General features: G+C 45.3%; 1 protein-coding gene across 9 annotated transcripts in view; it reads right to left on the minus strand.

The window, feature by feature from the left end:
• Positions 1 to 248: 248 nt before the first annotated feature.
• SLC34A2 (solute carrier family 34 member 2) overlaps positions 249 to 19,367 on the minus strand; it is a 63,195-nt gene continuing 44,076 nt past the window's right edge. For all 9 annotated transcript variants that reach the window (XM_077301492.1, XM_077301493.1, XM_077301494.1 and 6 more), the window contains 7 exons: positions 17,146 to 17,341; positions 14,608 to 14,703; positions 12,128 to 12,248; positions 8,408 to 8,575; positions 7,021 to 7,137; positions 5,500 to 5,624; positions 249 to 2,070 (listed from right to left, as the gene is read on the minus strand). In XM_077301492.1, the coding sequence (XP_077157607.1) occupies positions 1,507 to 2,070; positions 5,500 to 5,624; positions 7,021 to 7,137; positions 8,408 to 8,575; positions 12,128 to 12,248; positions 14,608 to 14,703; positions 17,146 to 17,341 (1,387 nt within the window). In that variant the 3' untranslated portion in view covers positions 249 to 1,506. The remainder of the gene's footprint in view (positions 2,071 to 5,499; positions 5,625 to 7,020; positions 7,138 to 8,407; positions 8,576 to 12,127; positions 12,249 to 14,607; positions 14,704 to 17,145; positions 17,342 to 19,367) is intronic.

Here is a 19,367-nt window from a genome sequence, read left to right on the forward strand (position 1 = left end):
CCCTGCACCTGAAATACTTCCTTCCCAACAAACTGGCAGCTGAAGAACTCCTACTATTACAGTTGATAACCAGACTACAAAGATCAGTTCCCCTGGAGAAAATGGCTGTTTGGAGGGGGGACCTGATAGCATTAGACCAGGGGTAGTCAAACTGTGGCCCTCCAGAGGTCCATGGACCACAATTCCCAGAAGCCCCTGCCAGCGAATGCTGGCAGGGGCTTCTGGGAATTGTGGTCCATGGACCTCTGGAGGGCCACACTTTGACTACCCCTGCATTAGACCCTACTGAGGTCCCTCTCCCCAATACCTACCTTTCCCTAGCTCCACCCACAAAATGTATTTCTCAACCCAGAGTTGGCACCCCTATAAATGCCCCTCCCACCAGGACACGCAATTCTATAACAGCTGGACCTTGGTATTGTTGGCTCTTTCTGACTGCAGCTCTTTTTCTTTTACTATTACAAACTGTTTCAGCATATTCATTTTATTCAATATATTGTTTCAGTATATTCAGCCTTGCCGTACTGCACCATCAAGGCACGGGCCCATTCGCAGGGCCTGATGGGCCAGATTTAGCGTTCTGACCAGCGTGTCTAGCTTTTTGCAGAAGGCACCTAGGCTTATCTTTTGGCTTCAAATTGTCTACGTGATATACCGAAAATTTGATGCTTTTTTTTTTTGCCCATATTTTGCCCATGTTAGGTATAGAAACCAAAAAAAAATATGCGGGAGGGGAGTTTCAGTAAAGAAACCTGTTATGGAAATATGTGCTGTAAGGTCACTTTGGGATTTAGTTAGGATGCTGTCCATATCTCTTGAAAGCTCTCTGATCTGAGGGACTGCTTCAGGTGGCCTAGTCCAGTCCAGCCTGTCCTAATCATAGAAGGGATCCGAATTCCCTTGAAGCTGCTGTGTACCACTAACAGACATTTGGAGTGGTACATTTGTGATAAACACGGTGCCTGGCCCTCCTAGTCACAAGCAGGACAACCTGTGGGTTATTGCACAGAGGTAGGCCTACCCTCCAGCGAGGGATGTCAGTCTCTGGGTGGGGCCCGGGGATCCCCCAGAATGACAGTCCATCTCCAGACTACAAAAATCAGTTCCCCTGGAGAAAATGGATGCTTTGGAGGGTGGAATCTATGGCATTCTACCTCACTGAGGTCCCCATCGTCTCCCTGCCCCCTACCAAATCTCCAGGAGTTTTCTAACTTGGTTATGGAATGCTGCCCCCTCCCATAGCCAGTCGGTGGCCAAGGAAACCCTACCTCCAGGATTAGCCTGCTCCTTGGTTCAACAGATCAGAGAGGTGAAACTGTAGAAGGCACCTGGGGATGCATAGATAGTCTGGATCTCACAGTCTTGCCAGAAAGGTTGGCCATCACCAGTGTTGAGCATTCTGTTCACCTGGTGTACATTTCCCACATCCACTTCCTCCCTACCTCTTATGTTTCCCCCCTCAGCTACTTGTCCACCGGGTCTTGGCCCTTATGGCACAACCGTCTGCTACAAAGCTGTGACACTCAGATCTATTGGCTTCGTTTTCTCTGTTGTAGGGTCATTCTCTTCATCTGCTAATGAAACAGGGTTGTCATGCCCTTCCATGGCTTTGGTGGGCTTTTCTTTTGCTGCAGGTCCAGTGTCCTTGCCTTGACAACATTTGCAGCAACAGCAGCAGTATCTCCCACAAGCAGATGTTGCAGAAGTGACGAGGGTGTCCCAAGGCTGCAAGGAGTGCATCCACAGAGGGAGGAAGTCCCAGCTCCGCAGCAACCGAGGCAGACAGAGAGGCTGTTGGGCTTGCAAGATGTTGATGATGATGATCATCACCAAGAAGGCCAAGATGGGGACACAGATGCCCACCAGGTATGGCCAGCCAGCCATTGACAGGGCAAAGACGAGTAATGGGATGAGGAGGAAGCAGATGAGAAGATAAAAAATGGCAAACCATCTGTACTTGGCTGTTATGTTCCCCAAGCCTTTGGCCAAGCGGATGGGGACGCGCATGCAAGGGAATGGGTACCAAAGGATAATGCCAGAAATATTGAAGAAGAAGTGGCACAGAGCAATCTGAAATCAAAGAAGAATACAAAAGAAAGAACAAAGTCAGATTTCTTTTTCCTACCCCACAAGACATTACATACAATTACATGTGATTTCAAATTTCTCATATTATTCTTCCTTCATTGGACTTTCATCTACAGATCCACCCCAGGTCACATGTATTATGTCTAGTTCTATAACAGATTTGTTCTGGTCTCGGTGGCCCAGGACAGTCTGATCTAGTCAGACCTTGGAAGCCAAGTGGGGTTGGTCCTGGGTGTATTATGCATCATGGAAAACTCACAAAAAGACTGCCAAAAACAACATCTTATTTTTGGATTCTTAAGATGGCACCTATTTCACAGCATGAAGCCCATCAAGTTATTTTCGCTTTTGCATTGCAAATGCTGGCCACAATTCAAGCAGCATTTTATCAGTGAGGCTTCTGAAACTAGCTATATGTTGACTTTTCTTGTGTTACGGCACTGAGAATGGTCTTTTTATGCATAAATGTCAGCGTGTTTTTGGTCTCATCCCCTTTCCTGCTTGCAGTCCCTCATCTACCAATCGGAGCTTGAGTGCCTGCTGCTGATACTCTGCCTTTGTCAGCGATCACATGAACATACCATTTGCCCTGGCAACCCAGCCAACTTTACTGTTATATAAATTAGTAGAAATTACTCTTTTGTATGCATTTCCTCCACAGCCTTCTGCAAATGCTCCTGAGACTACAAAGCTCTACCTCTGATCAGTGACCATGGACGGGGAGGGGGGGGGGCTTGAAGCATGTGTTGCTAATTTCTGCTTCCTCGGTGTCAGCGATCAGGGAACATGCAATTTGATTCAGTCTTCCATTGCCCGTAATAGCCAGAGGACATCCGCGTGGCTTTTTCTTAGGAAGGAAGGGGCTTTGCCTTAACTCTGGGTGGCTCTCTGGCAGCCAATTTAGAGCAATTTCCCCCAGAAACCAGTCCTTCATAGCTTGATTTCCTCAGACCAAGGCTCTCTGTTTTACAGATACTGGCTGCAGTTGAAATGCTTGGAATGTGAATGATGTTGCCTAGCAACGGAATTCCTTCCTCAAACTCTCACCTCCCCCCTCCCAGAGTTACCATAGGAACTTTTAAAGGGGCATAATCATGGGAGGGGGGGAACCAACACAGTATCATGGGTAATGCATAAATAGAAATGTTTTAAAAATGTATTTTAAAAGGATGATTTAAAAGGGTTGGTGAACTGACTGCATTGAAAACTGATACATGCATAATAGGCCCTGTGAATATTTGGAAGGGGGATTGCTAAAACAGCCAGGGCTGCTATGTAGAATCAGGCAATGGCAATGTCTCTTTAGACCATGGAGTAATCCCTGAAATGTTTTTCAGACTTTGAGGGACCCCAGAACTGATGACATGCTCTTTCAGAAAAGTGGGTATGGAAGTAAGATGCAGAAGCCAGCTAATTAATCAATGGATCATTTAAAGCTTCCATAGTGGAGAAAGAAACCAGGCCTTGAGAACAATAGGGGAAGTGGGCTCCAGTGATGTCAGTGGCCATCTGAACTTCTGGGAGAAGCTGCATAATCCCTGGAGAGTTCCCTATGGGATTACCCTTAATTTTTAAAGTTAAAAGCAGACACCAGAGGAGCAAAATGGGATGGGTGGAGAAAAGAACCTTCCCCCCCTGAACTTTCCCAAACCAAATCCCCCACAAGCTCCAACACCAAGGAGGAAAAACCCATAGTGCATCTGTACATGCGCCTCTGCTGGATAAATAGCAGCTGAAGACGTGAATCAGGAAAACCAAGTATGGAAAATTATTGATTAATCCTCTTCAGTCAGTGCAAAAGTCCCCATCAGAACCATATTCCCTATTCAGTGGGAGAGTCCAACGGGGCCAGTTTTCTGACCAAGCCATCCAAATAGCTGCTGAGGGCAGCACAGCAGGGGTGGGCGGTGGCATGCCCCCCAGGAGCATAGAAACTGACTGTCCGACATCTTTGCTGCCAGCAATTTGTTGCTCCATCTTGCTGTCAGAGGAGTCCAGGTCCCATAGCAGTGTTTCAAAAGTGTCCAAGACTCAAGTGGTGGTTCCAGGAGGGGTTTACCTGGCTCAGGCAGGAACATTCCTTGAACTGGCCTTGGCTCCCAGCATCTTACTGAGTTTGACCTTTAGCATGTTAGCTATTCAGTCAGCACCAAGTGCAGTTCAGCAATCCCGATTATCTCACCGTTATTTCCGTTATCAGCACTTGTTGGGATACATTTATGACTTATCTGCCGAGCAGCTACTGCAAATATTGCAGTCATCTGATAACTAAGAGATTTGTCTGGATCAACAAGAATAACAAATCTGAATTATAGATTCAAGTGGATAGTCATGTTGGCTTGAAGTAGCAGAGCAAAGCTTCTATGTGCATGGACACAAAAGCTTATCTCCAGAATAAAATGTGGTTGGTAGGTGGCCCTGGACTCAAACTTCGTTCTCAATTCATACTACGTCACACATTAAAATATGCCTTTTTATGAAACCCCTAAACAGAACTTTTCTTGGGGCTGGTACAAGAAGAAGAAGAAGAAGAAGAAGAAGAAGAAGAAGAAGAAGAAGAAGAAGAAGAAGAAGAAGAAGAAGAAGAAGAAGAAGAAGAGGAGGAGGAGGAGGAGGAGGAGAAGAAGAAGAAGAAGAAGAAGAAGAAGAAGAAGAAGAAGAAGAAGAAGAAGAAGAGGAGGAGGAGGAGAAGAAGAAGAAGAAGAAGCCATTGGAGGCACAGTTCCTAGGGCCCACCCTACTTTTAGGGCCCCACAGAAATGTTTTAATAAATTTTTAGGGTTGAAGAAAATGTCTTACTTTTTTCTCACATCAGGAAAAATGCTGAAGTTTTTAAAGTTATATCAAATATTTTTTTAATATTGATATTATTAAGGTGGGAGGGGCCCATAAAGGAAAACAGGCCGAAACCTCATGAAAGTCATAATGGGGCCCTGCTCACAGGGACCACATCGAGAGTCCTTGCCATAGGGGCAGCCAAACAGTGGCTCTTCAGAGGTCCATGGACTACAACTACCATGAGCCTGTGCCAGCATGGGGGCTCTCTGAGGTCAGAGTGCATGACGGAAATATTTTTGAGAAGCTACTTAGATTAATAAATGCACATTATTTTATTGATTAGTTGGTTGGTTGATTTTTTGATAGGTTGATTGATTTATTTCCCACCACCTCCAGACTATCTGGCTTGTGGTGGGTTACGGAATTAAAAAGCCCCACAATAAAACCCCATTAAAAAGCTACCCTTACAATTCTCCCAGCAATGAAAATAAAACTTCAGGCCCCTCCCGCCTCCCAACAGCTCAATGAGCCCCCAACCTGTTAATAAGGGGTTAGCCTGATGTCCTGGCTATTCTGAACGATTGTCTTTAAGGCAGCATATCATAAAAAGCAGCTGTGAATTTGAACACTGACCTGTAAGGAATACTTCAGTGTGTTTCCTGGACTTGCCATAGCAGCAAGAATTGCTGTGGTGGTGGTGCCGATGTTGGATCCCAGGGTGAGGGGGTAGGCACGCTCAATGCTGATGACACCAATTCCTGGTAAGATAAATGGTGGTTAATACCTGCATCACCACTGCCAATATAGCACTTCAGCACTTCTCAAATGGTGGGTTATGACCAATTAACCAGATTGCAAGGGTGGCAAGGCCGGGAGTGTAGATGAAAGAACAGGAGACTCTCATCCAGGGTTGGCAGGCCTGTCGAACCAACTGGTGTGGAGTCAAGGGGGAACTTACTGGGAGCAGGGAGGGGAAAAGCCTGAGAAAAAGTGATGTTTCTATGTCACCCAGGAGAGTGATGTCAGAGGCAACTCTCTAATTTGGGCAAAACTCTATGGTAGAATTAGCTTCTTACCATAGAGTTTTGCCCCCAAACCAGAACATGCCCCCCCCACGTCACTGGCACCCCTATGTCCATAGTCTTGCCTTCCTTTCTTCCTCTTTGCCCTGAGTTCTCACTGATTCACTCTGAAAAGGAGATTTCAAGTAGAAATCTCAATATGGTACCTTGAAATCTCAGTATCCTTTATCTTCGGATGTATCTATTTTTGCTTACTTCATTGATGCCCCAACTTTCTCCACAATGGAAACCCCAAGCAGCTTACTTAATTCTCTGTGTTATTCTCAGAATGAGAATAGGAAGATTTAAGTGTCCTCAGATTTGTCTACATCAGCCAGTCAAATTTATTCCATCTAGCCACAAGGCCATTGCAAACATACACACCAGCAATCCATCCCCTAAACAACTAAGCAAACTACAGAGTTTCAAGATCCAAGGTCAAATCACTCTTATCATCGATTACAAAGAACTTCACAAAATCAAATAAAATCAAGTCTTGCAAATCTATTCCTAATTTTCATTGCCGCTAATGCAATGAAAGCTACACTATGAGTTATGGAAGAGTCAAAATTTGATAATCACAAGCATCACATGTCTGGTTTTGCGTCCCCTCTGTACTTAAGAAGAACCTTTCCCAGAAATTTGAATCTCGGCTCTGAATAAAGGGGGCAGTGGAGTACATAAAGAATTACATCTTCTACAGCTGGTAGAAGCTATAATGACTGTATTATTATTATACTCTCTTGATTATAGATCTAATTGCTTATAAGGCCCAGCAGTACTATTTATCTCTCATGTACCCTTATAGCCCTCCTTTCTGCCATACTGTCCGCATGTCCTCATAGCTTAATTAGACATGGAACATCCGGGTCCAACTTTTCATGGAGTGTAAAAGTATGATGCAGTTCATTCCCAAAGTGACTGAGGAATAACATCTACTTATTTACATTAAAAAACAAAATTTACTCCATTCCCACCGAAAACCAGCAGTCGAAAGCACAGCGAAATGAAAAAAGATTTCATAAAACACTTGCATTTGGGGGGTGGGGCGGACATAAAACACTTGCATTTGGGGGTGGGGCGGACAACTTACCAACAAGGGGCGTAATTGCCGATGTGAAGACCGAACTGCTCTGAACGATAAAGGTCATGCCGGCTCCCACTAACATGGCCAGGTATCCCGTGAGCCAAGAAAAAGGAAATGGGAAATCTGGAAAGCAGAAGCAAAGCAGGCATGGTCAGTGGAATCAATCAGGGTGTACAGTTCTAAATAATATATGGAGTTAATAGTTTTGCTCTGTGGCAAGCTACGGGAATAGCAGTGGCAGCCTATACTGGCAAGCCCACCACACGGAGGGAGACAACCTCACCTGGACTGTTTCTGCACTGGGAACTTTGCTCGCCTGGCTCCCATATGGGAGCCCAAATCTGGTATGCTGGGCCAAATGGTCCCCCGTGCTGGAGCAACAAGAAGCGGGACAACCTGCCCTGGCTCAAACTCCAGCCTGCAGCCCAGCAAACACTCCAGTGCGGAAATAGTCCTGATGGACCCACATTTAATTCTGAATATTTACACACCCCAAACCTTCCTGAATTACACGTATATATGCGTTGAGCATTGCTTTTCTTTCTTTCTTTCTTTCTTTCTTTCTTTCTTTCTTTCTTTCTTTCTTTCTTTCTTTCTTTCTTTCTTTCTTTCTTTCTTTCTTTCTTTCTTTCTTGTGGATGGACAATATTGAACTACAGATGAAAGGCACCATCTGTTGGGGCTTGTTCTTGCCATCCCTCCCTCTTCTTTGAAAGCAATCTGGCCTGGAGAAGTCCCAGGTAAACTTTGTGAATTATCTGGGGTTGCTTCTTTTTTACAATGGGAAGGGATTGGAATTGCAATCAACAAGTAATTTGGTGAGGTCAGCTCTGAAGGGTTGTTGTGAAGCTGTTTAAGCAGCTGTGCTAGACCTGTGTGGTCACTAGTGGTGCCAGGTTAGTGCAGTTCTGAGAACTGCAGCCGGAAGCAGCGGGAAAACCCCAGCATATAGTCTGGGATCCCCTTTGTTTATGGTAGGTTCCCCACTTCCTCTTTCTTCAGAAAGGAGAAGATCAGTCTCTATGTGTGTGCTTGCCATGAGGCTTTCAGCTCTCTTGTTATGTAGTCCTGCCTGCAAAGCTCACCATAAAGGCTTGCAACGTGTTTCTTCTGTAACTATCTCTTTTTGGCTCTGCTTCAGTAAGGAGGCTGAAGCAGATGAATAGGATATCTATCCTGTAAATAACCATGCAGTAAAGATTCTCTCTTTTAAACCTCAAAGTGCTGTGACTCGGGATCGCTGCCTCGTCTACAAAGGTAGCTGTCGCTGCCTCGTCTACAAAGGTAGCTGTCGCTGCCTCGTCTACAAAGGTAACTGCCAAACTCTCTGTTAATCTGGGACACAGGAGCCAGCCAAATCCTCTAGTCCCAACAGGAGGGGGTTAATGTTTACCGGTGTTGAGCGTCTTCTTGATAACATTTGCCACTTGTCCCTTGAGTATGGAGTTCAGCAGCTTCACTATCAGCACCAAACAAGTGCACAGCACCAGCAAGGATAAGGCGAGCAGGATGACGCCAACCGCAGAATCATAAAGGGTTGTTCCCGCAAAAATATGATTACCTAGGAGGGAGGGAACATGAAATCAGCTGAGGACTAAAATTCCTTTTCGGTCCACATACGCTGCAGGTGAGAAAGGAGGTTTTTTGTGATGGGTTTCATTTCCCCAGGTCCTAGCCCCAGTCGTAGAATCAAATTCAAATCCAATACGTTTAGGGGCATCATTAAAACAATAAAACTAGACCGTAAAACAAAGTCAATCCAATCAAAATTCAAACTCAGAGAGTCAAAAGGAGGTCTCATGATGTTTGAATTGAAGAGGGATGTTGACAAACTGGAGCGTGTCCAGAGGAGGGCAACAAAGATGGTGAGGGGTTTGGAGACCAACATGTATGAAGAAAGGTTGGGGGAGCTTGGTCTGTTTAGCCTAGGGAGGAGACGACTGAGAGGGGATCTGATAATCATCTTTGAGTATTTAAAAGGGTGCCATATAGAGGATGGAGCAGAGTTGTTCTCTCTTGCCACGGAGGGACAGACCAGAACGAATGGGATGAAATTAATTCAAAAGAAATTCCATCTAAACATCTGGAAGAAGTTCTTGACAGTCAGAGCGGTTTCTCAGTAGAACAGGCTTTCTCAGGAGGTGGTGGGCTCTCCATCTTTGGAAATTTTTAAACAGAGGCTGGATAGCCATCTGACGGAGAGGCTGGTTCTGTGAAGGCAAATGGGTGGCAGGTTACAGTAGATGAGCGATTAGGATGTGAGTGTCCTGCATAGTGCAGGGGGTTGGACTAGATGACCCATGAGGTCCCTTCCAACTCTATTCTATGATTCTATGATTCTATGATTCTATGAATACGGAGAGGTACAGGAAATTTGGCAATGATTTTGGTCATCTGAGGGTGATGATCTTGAAGAAAGTAACTAGCTATATTTTTAGTATCAAGGGGGTCATCTCTTCTCGTTAATGGGTCTAAAAGTTGTTCTCTATAGAGGTTGTGTTGGTGGCAGTAAAAGAAGATATATGCAGTGGATTCAGGTTGTTTAGCTGAGCAAGTGCAGATTCTCTCCGGGAAAGGGACTTTTAGACACCAGTCTTTAATTAATGCTGTTGCTGCATGGTGTTGTGGTTAAGAGTGGGGGCCCCTAATCTGGAGAACCAGGTTTGATTCCCCACTTCTCCTTCACATGCAGCCAGCTGGGTGACCTTGGGTTAGTCACAGTTCTCTTAGAGCTGTTCTCTCAGAGCAGTTCTCTTAGAGCTCTCTCAGCTTCACCTATCTCACAGGGTCTGTTGTGAGGAGAGGAAGGGGAGGTGATTGTAAAGTGCTTTGGGACTCCTTCAAGAAGTGAAAAGCAAGTATAAAAACATCCTTCTCTCTCTTCTCTCTCTCACACACATTCAAACAAACTACAAAACTTTAAAATGTTAGAATCAGAGGACAGCAGCTATATGAGGGCAGTGACTTTTGATGAAGCCCTCAGTATTTTTAAAATGACAGTTAGATAGATGCATCACCATCATGAACCATCTTTTGAAAAGTTTTGTGACTTTTCCACATTCTCCTCTTCCTCGCTGGTATATTCCTGTTGCTTTGGGGGGATTTTCTGTTCTGCACATGTTTTGCTCTCTCTAAAAGTCAATATTACAGTGCTTTATGCCTGCCATTAATACCTTCAGTTTAAATCTGCAGGAAGATATGCTGGACATAAACTGGTGTAATATTGAGTCGACCACTAGAGGGAGTAAACCACACACAGAAAACACCGCTGCTGCCCCTGAAGAAGCCAGAATTTACAAGTAAGAAATTGAGAATGCGGAAAAGCCCAGTGATAATAATTTAATTGTCTTAGGTTCGGGTAGGCAGGATTTCAATGGTGGGTAATTGCTGGACCATGCTGTTCCCCCTCTACATCTCTCAACAAATATGGTAGAGACCTCTGAGGTGGAGGAGACTGAAGCTGATCACGCCAAGACATGGCAGTGTCAGAAACTGTTGTCATCTGCAACATACTGTGCCAGTTGTGGGCCCCAGCACACGCAGAGCTCTTACCAGTGTCAAGGCATGCTTTGCCGGGCCTGAAACAAGAAGGGGTACATAGCCTGCGTTACCTCTCTGTTACCTCTGTCTTGGCCTATTCACTACATAAGGAACAGCACAATTGTATCATTATAGAAATATGGCATTCCCATGCTACTGTCTGTGCTGACAGACTGGGAGACAAACAGGAGTCTAGGTTGGGCTACAAGGCTCTATAGTTTGAAGAGGCAATCCACACATTACCAAGCACATGTGGCATTGAGTAGATATCTGCTGGAAGTTGTGTGGTCATGGAAGAAAGAGAAATCAACTCACAGCTGATTTGTGGCAATCCCATGGGGTTTTCACGGCAAGCACTGAGCAGAGTTGGTTTGCCATGGCCTGCCTCTGTGTAGCAACCCTGGACTTCTTTGGGGGTTTCCATCTAAGTAACAACCAGCCCCGACTGGGCTTAGCATCTGAGATCATATAAGACTGGGCTAACCTGGGCCACCCAGGTCAGGAAGGAAGTTCTATATTTAGATTTTACTTCCCAACCGTGTGCAGAATTAACTCAGACTGAGAGCATATGTGGGGAGAGAAAGCATAAGCCTTCCTAGCTGCACTGTTTTCTTCACCTGAAACAGGTCAGAAAAATGAGGTGGGAGGAGTCTTAAGGCCCCCTCTCCCTGAAATCCCGGTTTGAATAAGGCTTGCATGAGCCTAACATGGAATCTCCGGAGAACATCAGTTGATTATAGGATCATAGAGTTGGAAGGAGCCATCCAGGCCATCTAGTCGAACCCCAACGCAGGATCAGCCTAAAGCATTTGGGATAAGGGTCTATCCAGCCAATGCTTGAAGACTGCCAGTGTGGGGGGAGCTCCCCATCTCCTGAGGCAGCCCATTCCACTGCTGAACTACTCTGATTGTGATTTTCTTTTTACTGATACCTAGGCAATACAAGTAGTTTAAAGCCATTACTGCGTATCCTGTCCTCTGCTGCCAACTGGAACTGCTCCCTGCCCTCCTCCAAGTGACAGCCTTTCAAAGACAGCAATCCTGTCCCCTCTCCACCTCCTCTTATCCAGGCTGAACATTCCCAACCTCAGCCTTTCCACAAAGGGCTTGGTCCCACCATCCTTGTCAGTCTCCTCCGCGCCCTCTCCATCTCGCCCATGTTCATGTGGATTACCCAGTGGGGAGCAGGAGGACCTTGTAAGTTCTGACTTGACCTTAGTATACTATTCATTTGCTATCTGTAGTTATACAAGGATTTGGGCAAGGAAATAATCATTAACACCTGCAGTTTCTCTTTCATGCTTTCTTTCATGCTTATTGAAGTACCAAGGTTCATCTACTGAATATTTCCTGTTATGACATGTCATTTTGCTGTGTTTTATTCATTATAGTTGTTAGATTTGATTGTAATTTTAAATGTTGTTAGCCACCCCAGGACACAAGTGAGGGTGGGAGAGAAACTGAATGAATGGATGAATGAATGAATGGATGAATGAATGAATGAATGAATGAATGAATGAGCCATTTGGGATGATAGATTCTTTGAAGTATGCCAAACGAGAGGCTCCCTTACATTTTTTAATATTCTCTGTGTGGGAATAATTTCTGAGAGTGAAGGTTGAGTTTCCATCAAACCAGCAAAGATCAGGAGATGTGCAGTTCTCAGGCGAGGGGACGGTCACATTCTTTGCGATCTAGACGTCAACATATAAAGCAAGATAACAGAATCAACAAGCTTGTTTTCAATTTTCCTGCAGCTTAAAGCACTATAGCAAAGAGTCCGTCACTGTGATAAAAATCATGATCCCTGCCGGTCCTCTTTCTATCATCATTACAGGCATCCTCATAACAGGGACAATAAATACAATATTTGTGGATTGTTGTAGCAGCGAATGTCTGTAAAGGACTTCAAATATTTGAAATCATTACACAAGTGCTGAGGATCTTTCTGTATCCAAATATCAGCACATGGAACATGGAGTGTATGGTTTTTCCATCTAAAGAAGTTTCAGATTGGTGTAGATGGCATCCATGCAACCTGAAGATTGGAAAAGCAATGGAGAGAAACACAAGACACCTCTGTGTGTGGGTGGCTGAACATAAACCAGTATTGTGGGGATCCAAACTACAAATTTCTATCCCAAGTCACAATTTATAAGATTTTATTTAAATTAAAAATAGATTAAGATAATTAAGAATAGACTAAGAGCCCTGCTGGATCTGACCAAGTGATCAATCTAGTCCAGCATCCTGTCTCACATAGGGGCCAGCCAGTTCCTCTGAAGGGCCAACAACTATTAGTTATTATTATTATTGTAAGGTTATTCACATGTTTATAGACTGTTTTATGTATTGTTCTTTGTTCTTATGTAAACTGCCCTGAGCCTTCGGGGAGGGCGGTATATAAATATAATTAATAATAATAATAATAATAATAATAATAATAATAATAATAATAATAATAGCAGGGCATAGAAGCAGAGGATGAGACCTTCATGAGACTATAAGAAGAGCCCTGCTGGTTCTGACCAATCTAGTCCAGCATCCTCCCTCACACAATGGCCAACCAGTACTTCTGGACAGCCAACAGCAAGGCAGAGAGGCCTTCCCCTGAAGTTGCCTCCTGGTTCCGCTCAGTCATTAGGGCGAGTGGCCACTGACAGAGTCATTCTTCATGAATCTATTGAATCACCTGTTAGGGAGGCCAGTCCCCAAGTGGGGCCTGAGGATCCCCTGGTTTTACAGTTGCCTTGGAGAAAATGGCTGCTTTGGACAGTGGACTCCTGAGCATTATCCTCCACAGAGGTCCTTCCCAGCCCCAAATCCTGCCCACTCCTGGCTCCACTCCCAAAATCTCCAGTATTTCCCAGTCCAGAGCTGGCCCCCCTATCCTCTTAAGGGTGTTCATTACTGTAGCCATCACGGCATCCTCTGGCACCAAAGGATACATTCTAATCACTCTCTTTGTAAAGCAGTATATTGTTTAACGTGAGACCAAATTTGTTTCCAAAATGTCCAGATTTAAGTCGGTAAAGTATGATACTTTGGTCCATTCCGCACATCAAAAAAAAATAACGTTATGCCAGCGCAATAGGGTAATGCTATAAAAAATTGCACCTCCGGCTATTCCTCACCTCCTGGCTCTCTCACTCTCTCCTGCCACCTTCTCATGCTTCTTGGCACTCTGTACGCCTTCTTGGAATGGTGGAAGAGAGAAATGCACTATACACGCAACTCTACTCTGCCTGTCAATCAAGCCAAGCAGCCAACCACCTTTCTTCCTGTTTTAAAGGGACCACGATGCAAGCTAATTTTTTTAAAGTAAAACTTCTCTGTTGCTATGCCTATGCATCTAACCATAGATGCATAGTGCTTACTTTGCTGCCACCCATTTTGGAATTGCGAGCGTTGAAGCTTTAAAAAAGTAACCTTGTTCCTGATTTTTTTTGGGGGGGGGGGGGTTAGAGAGGCATGCTTTGTGTGTTAACTTGTGGGAAAATTTTATTTTGCTCTGCCTGGACAATTTAACGTATATTCATTGCTCCAGGCAGTTTGCTTCAAAAACAAAAGTCCTGTCTCCGGGAGAAGGGAGAGGGAAGCGGGTGTGAGGGCGGGTGCTGGAGGCAGAGACAGCACTACTTTGCCTCCACACCTTTCCTTAGCATGTGTTCTACTCGCTTACGCTACATGGCTGGAGGAATCCATGCGATTCTCCAACTAGCACTTTAAAATGGAGAATGTAGCTGCCGGTTGGCTGCTGGGATGCTGGATGCTGACAATGTCGTGCAAAATGCCAAACATATGGCATCAGCAAAAGGTAAGCCTTTCACTATATTTTCTGGCTGAGGAATGACCCTTTAAATTCCTGTGTTATTTAATGTACAACAACAACAACAACAAAACCCCAGATTTCCATGAGGCTGTAAAATGATCACTACTTCCCAATTGAGCAAGGCCAATTTTCAAACATAGACAAGATGGCCATGTCATAATGAGTGTAGCCCTCAGTGGAATATCCGGTGTGCTTTGAGCGCCTCTTCCCACAGTACTCACCAAGCTTGTTTTTGTTTGGCACCAAGTTTTCACAAGGCTTTTATTGCTGGCTGATTTGTCCCCTATAGCAATGGCGCTGATCACGGATTTATCAAGCTGGAAGGGGGAAAGCAAAGCAGGCAGAAAAGGATATGTTATAAAGATCCTGCAGCCCATTTCTTTGTCACATGCTTGCAACAGGGCCCCAAGTGGCAAAGCAGATCAGAGGAGACTCGGCTTCGCTATTCAGTGATAGACCCGACAGGCTGAAAATCAGGAAGCTCGGTCCTTCCTGGTGCTTGGAACAAAGATGATCTTGTTTCCTAAGTGTCTGTCTCGTTTGGCCCGAAGCTTCAGGCATCCTGGGATTCCGCCTTGGATACTCCTCCCCTCCAAGTTAAAACCTCATGTGAAGAGCATTTAATGATGCGCAGTTCTTGGGCTGTTTGTCCACAGCTGTTGACAGTAGATGACTTGGACTGAGCCATGGCAGCACAATATGTTTCTGTGCGTAAAAGAGAAATCAGACACCCTGCCACCCACTGAGCACCTGGATGTATATCCAACTCATCAGAAGTCTTTGCATCCCCACAACAGAAATCGCAAGTGGTGCCTTGGAACAGAGGAGGCTAAACGGTGCCTCTCCAGCTGTCCAAGGTCTACAATTCCCATGATCCCCTGCCAGCTGGGAATTGTAGTCCATGGACATCTGGAGAGCCACCATTCGCCCCCCCCCCCCTGCCTTAGAGGTTCAGTGACTGTGTGTGGAGTGGAATAGTCAGCAGTTGAGTGGAATGGCATGGCACATCGGTTTGGATGAAAACCAGTTCTTCAGCCTCATGTTCTATGCAATTAATTTCCTAGGAACTGAGTCTGAGTCTGCTGAACATGTGAGATAACCAGTACCGAAACAAAGCTACGGATTGTTTGTGTCCCATTTGCTCCAGCTGAAACTCTCTCTGTCTCTCTCTGTGAACATGTTCAGCTCCACAGTTATGCAGATCTCCCCACCAGGGATGTTTCTGCTCAGAAAAAAAAGTCATAGGAGGGAAAGAGAAGTGCCCCCCACCACTTCGTGCTGTTGTGCTGAGTCAGCTCAGTCTCCTGCAGGGTGGCCAAGTGACATTCCCCACAGCTGCTCTTTCCCAGACTCAAATTGCTAAAAAAATCCCCCCCCCAAAAGAAAACAACTTACAGAAAGCAACAAAAAGTAGCTCTAGGAATTATCGGAAGCTTTATGGCAAAACCAAAGAATTTCTGGTGATTCCTACAATTATCCTTTGTAACTTCTGGGAAGAAGAAGAAGAAGAAGAAGAAGTGTTGGTTCTTATATGCAGCTTTTCTCTACCCGAAGGAGTCTCAAAGTGGCTTACATTCGCTTTCCCTTTCCTCTCCCCACAACAGACACCTTGTGAGGAAGATGAGGCTGAGAGAGCCCTGATATTACTGAAGAAAGTTGGTTCTTATATGCCGCTTTTCTCTACCCGAAGGAGTCTCAAAGTGGCTTACATTCGCTTTCCCTTTCCTCTCCCCACAAAAGACACCCTGTGAAGTGGGTGAGGCTGAGAGAGCCCTGATATCACTGCTCGGTCAGAACAGCTTACTCAGTGCCGTGGCGAGCCCAAGGTCACCCAAGCAGGCTCCATGTGGGGGAGAGCAGAATCAAACCCGGCTCACCACATTAGAAGTCCACGCTCCTAACCACTACAACAAATGCTGGTTAATATGCCAGCATTTGCCCAGTCATAGAAGTGTGTGCAGTAAATAAATCTCCCAAGACGTACATTTGAAAACAGGTAAATTCACATTGATTCAAGGAGATCCAGAAGTTTACATTCAGGTTGCAGTCAAAAGAAGAGAGAAAAGCCTAACCAAAGAAGTGCTTTCCCTGTCCCAAAAGGTCAGTTTGTCTGGCATCAGGTGTGTCGGAGTAGGAAGGCCTTGTCCCTACAGGAAAGACCTGCAGAGACATGGGCCTCCATGGAAGGCCATGTGCAGGGAGGGAGAAGACAAAGAGATAGAGAAAGAAGGGATCGGAGGTCAGCTCCCAAGTTCTGACAAAGAGAGGCATCCTATTCAAAGAGATAATACCTATACATGGTTAGAGTGATGTAGCATCCCCCAGCGTCTAGCCATTCTGAGTCCCTCTTTCCAACAAGAACTTCCGGTAAGTACACAAGGCTGCATATATACAACAGCAGGGTTAGTCAAACTGCGGCCCTCCAGATGTCCATGGACTACAATTCCCAGGAGCCCCCTGCCAGCAAATGCTGGCAGGGGGCTCCTGGGAATTGTAGTCCATGGACATCTGGAGGGCCGCAGTTTGACTACCCCTGTACAACAGTGTTGCGCTTACCTGTAACTGTTGTTCATCGAGAGGTCTTCTGTGCAGACACACATAGGGACTGCACAGTCGTAGGCCTGCGACTGACTGCTAGTGCTCCAAAGGGTAGCAGAAACTGGGACTTGGGGGCGGAGGATCCATCACTCTCACTGTGGGCAGATCCGATAACCCAAAGATGGTAGGGGAGCTAAGAACTTGCTGCAGATAGGGCCTACCTGTATAATCAGTTTCGTGAAAGGATCAGTGATGACTTTCAGCAGCTCTGGGGCACTTTCTCCACTCTCGAGATGAAAGCTCTCAACTATAACGCTTGTGAGGAGAAACAGGTAACCTGAGGCAACCTCAAGGGGCAGCAACACAAACACTGAAAGCCAGTTGAAGAAATCATGAACTGTAGCCCCGGCAAAAGCCCTGTGGGAAAAACAAAATGGTGAGTCCATGATATGACGGCAAAAGTGTTCCCATGAATGGGTAAATCACACTGCTTTTAATAAAAAGAGTCATAGCCTAGTGTAGGTCAAGCTGAGGCAGCCTCAACTAACGCCCATAGCTGGCAACATCGGAAAGGACCTACCAGTGCTTGGTGCTTATATTTGGTCCAGAAAGTGGGACAAAAACAAGGCAATAACAATGATGACGATAATGCAGCACCTGACAGAGCAACACTGCACATAAAGGGCACCTAACAGCCCAGTCCTCTTTAGGAGCTTTCCCACATTCTCATTTTCCTTGCTTGTGTGTTCCTGTTACTTGGGGGGGGGGGGTATTTCCTGTTCCGCCTCCCTCTAGTGGTCGATTCCACATTGCATCATTTTATGTCTGTAAGATCAATGCCAGGGGGCCAACCATTCTGCATTGCCTTGCTCCTTCCATTCTGACTTCTCCCTCTCCTGCCACCTACACAAATGCTTCGTGGCCCTGAAGCAGAAAGCAATTGAGAAGCAGAGAATATCCCGAGGATTAACAAATTATTCTTGTTATTTCCAAACACAGTAGAGGGTTCCGTTAAGACTAGTTCTAGGGTCAGATTTGTGTGCTACTGTCTGCTACAGAATGATGTTTAAAGATTATTCTTAAAAAGTCAAGCTGACTACCCAAGTATAAGAAACCTGACCATCAAGGAGACAAATATTGTCTCTTCTTAATGTAGCCTAGTCTTACTATTGAGAAACCCCTGAAACATTCGTCAGGCTTTGATGTTCTGTGATGGTGCAGAATATGGTTGGGAAGCATGGTGGGTACACATCTACCTGGGGTCTTTCCCCTTCCCACCCCCTCCAGGCCCATCATTAGCCATTTTAGGAAGCGGAGGGGAGGCAGGTAGCCATGCCCATATATGGTCATATTACCTGATAAATAAATATATTTTAAAAAATTAACTCCCACCCATTTGGGAAACAGTTCCCAGCTTGTCAAGAAACCCCAGGGTTTCACGAAACCATGGAAGAGAAAGCTTGATGTAGCCCTATTGAAGCTCAGGAATCGTTAGAACTTGTTGCCGCTGAGTTTAGATGTTCACTTCCCGAATTCTATTCATCCCTGAAGAACACCAGATAATATTTTCCAGCAAAGAGATTCACTGCTGAATTAACAAAAGCCAGCATGATTTGTAGGCAGGTCTGGGTCTGACGAGTGCAAAGCTGATGGTCCTAACCAGGCCTTAAGCGCTATGCAAGCGAGTGGCCTCTCTAATGAAATGATCAGCCTTATAAAGCTTATTATCAATTAAGACAAAGAGAGGGAGGGAATGCCTTTATGATGTAAGTCTTCCAGCCCCAGGTCACGCCGCCACCACAAGTCGCATAGAAACAGAGAAAATCAACAACACGTTGAGCCACAAATGAGGACAACACAATTATGCTGACCCACAAATAATCTGGGTCAAACAGAGTTCAGTCATAGCAACAGATTTACTGGGAGGCTTTTCCTCCACTGAAGCTATTATGCAACAAAGCGATGAAGCCGGGGAGAGAAGAGTGTCTCATTGGACATGTAAAATCACCCTCAACTCTTCTATCTGCATTATGACATTGCCCTGCCTTTTCTGATAGAATCCACCTACAGGACGCTTACATGGTTTACTGCTAATAAGATGGATGCCAGCTTTATTTTTTTACCTTGTTGCTATTCAGCGGAGTACTCCAATGTTCAGAGTTCAAGAATTCTGAATCAGAGATTCCTCATTTCACGAGACTTATAAATTGAGCCATGTTATAAGGACCCAAATCTCTGAGAACTGTGAAACTACATCTCTTGGGTGGGGGGGTTGATGCCCCCAATGTTGGCCCAGGAGGGAAGGAGGCATGATGCAGCCTAATCTCTCTGATCTCAGAAGCTAAGCAGAGTCAGTACCTGGATGGGAAGACTCTATAGAGCAGTGGTTCTCAACCTGGGGGAGTTGCAACACCTGGGGGGGTCGATCGACTTTTTCCCCAGG

This window comes from Paroedura picta, chromosome 10 (assembly GCF_049243985.1).
Source record: "Paroedura picta isolate Pp20150507F chromosome 10, Ppicta_v3.0, whole genome shotgun sequence".
Taxonomy (NCBI): Eukaryota; Metazoa; Chordata; class Lepidosauria; order Squamata; family Gekkonidae; genus Paroedura; species Paroedura picta.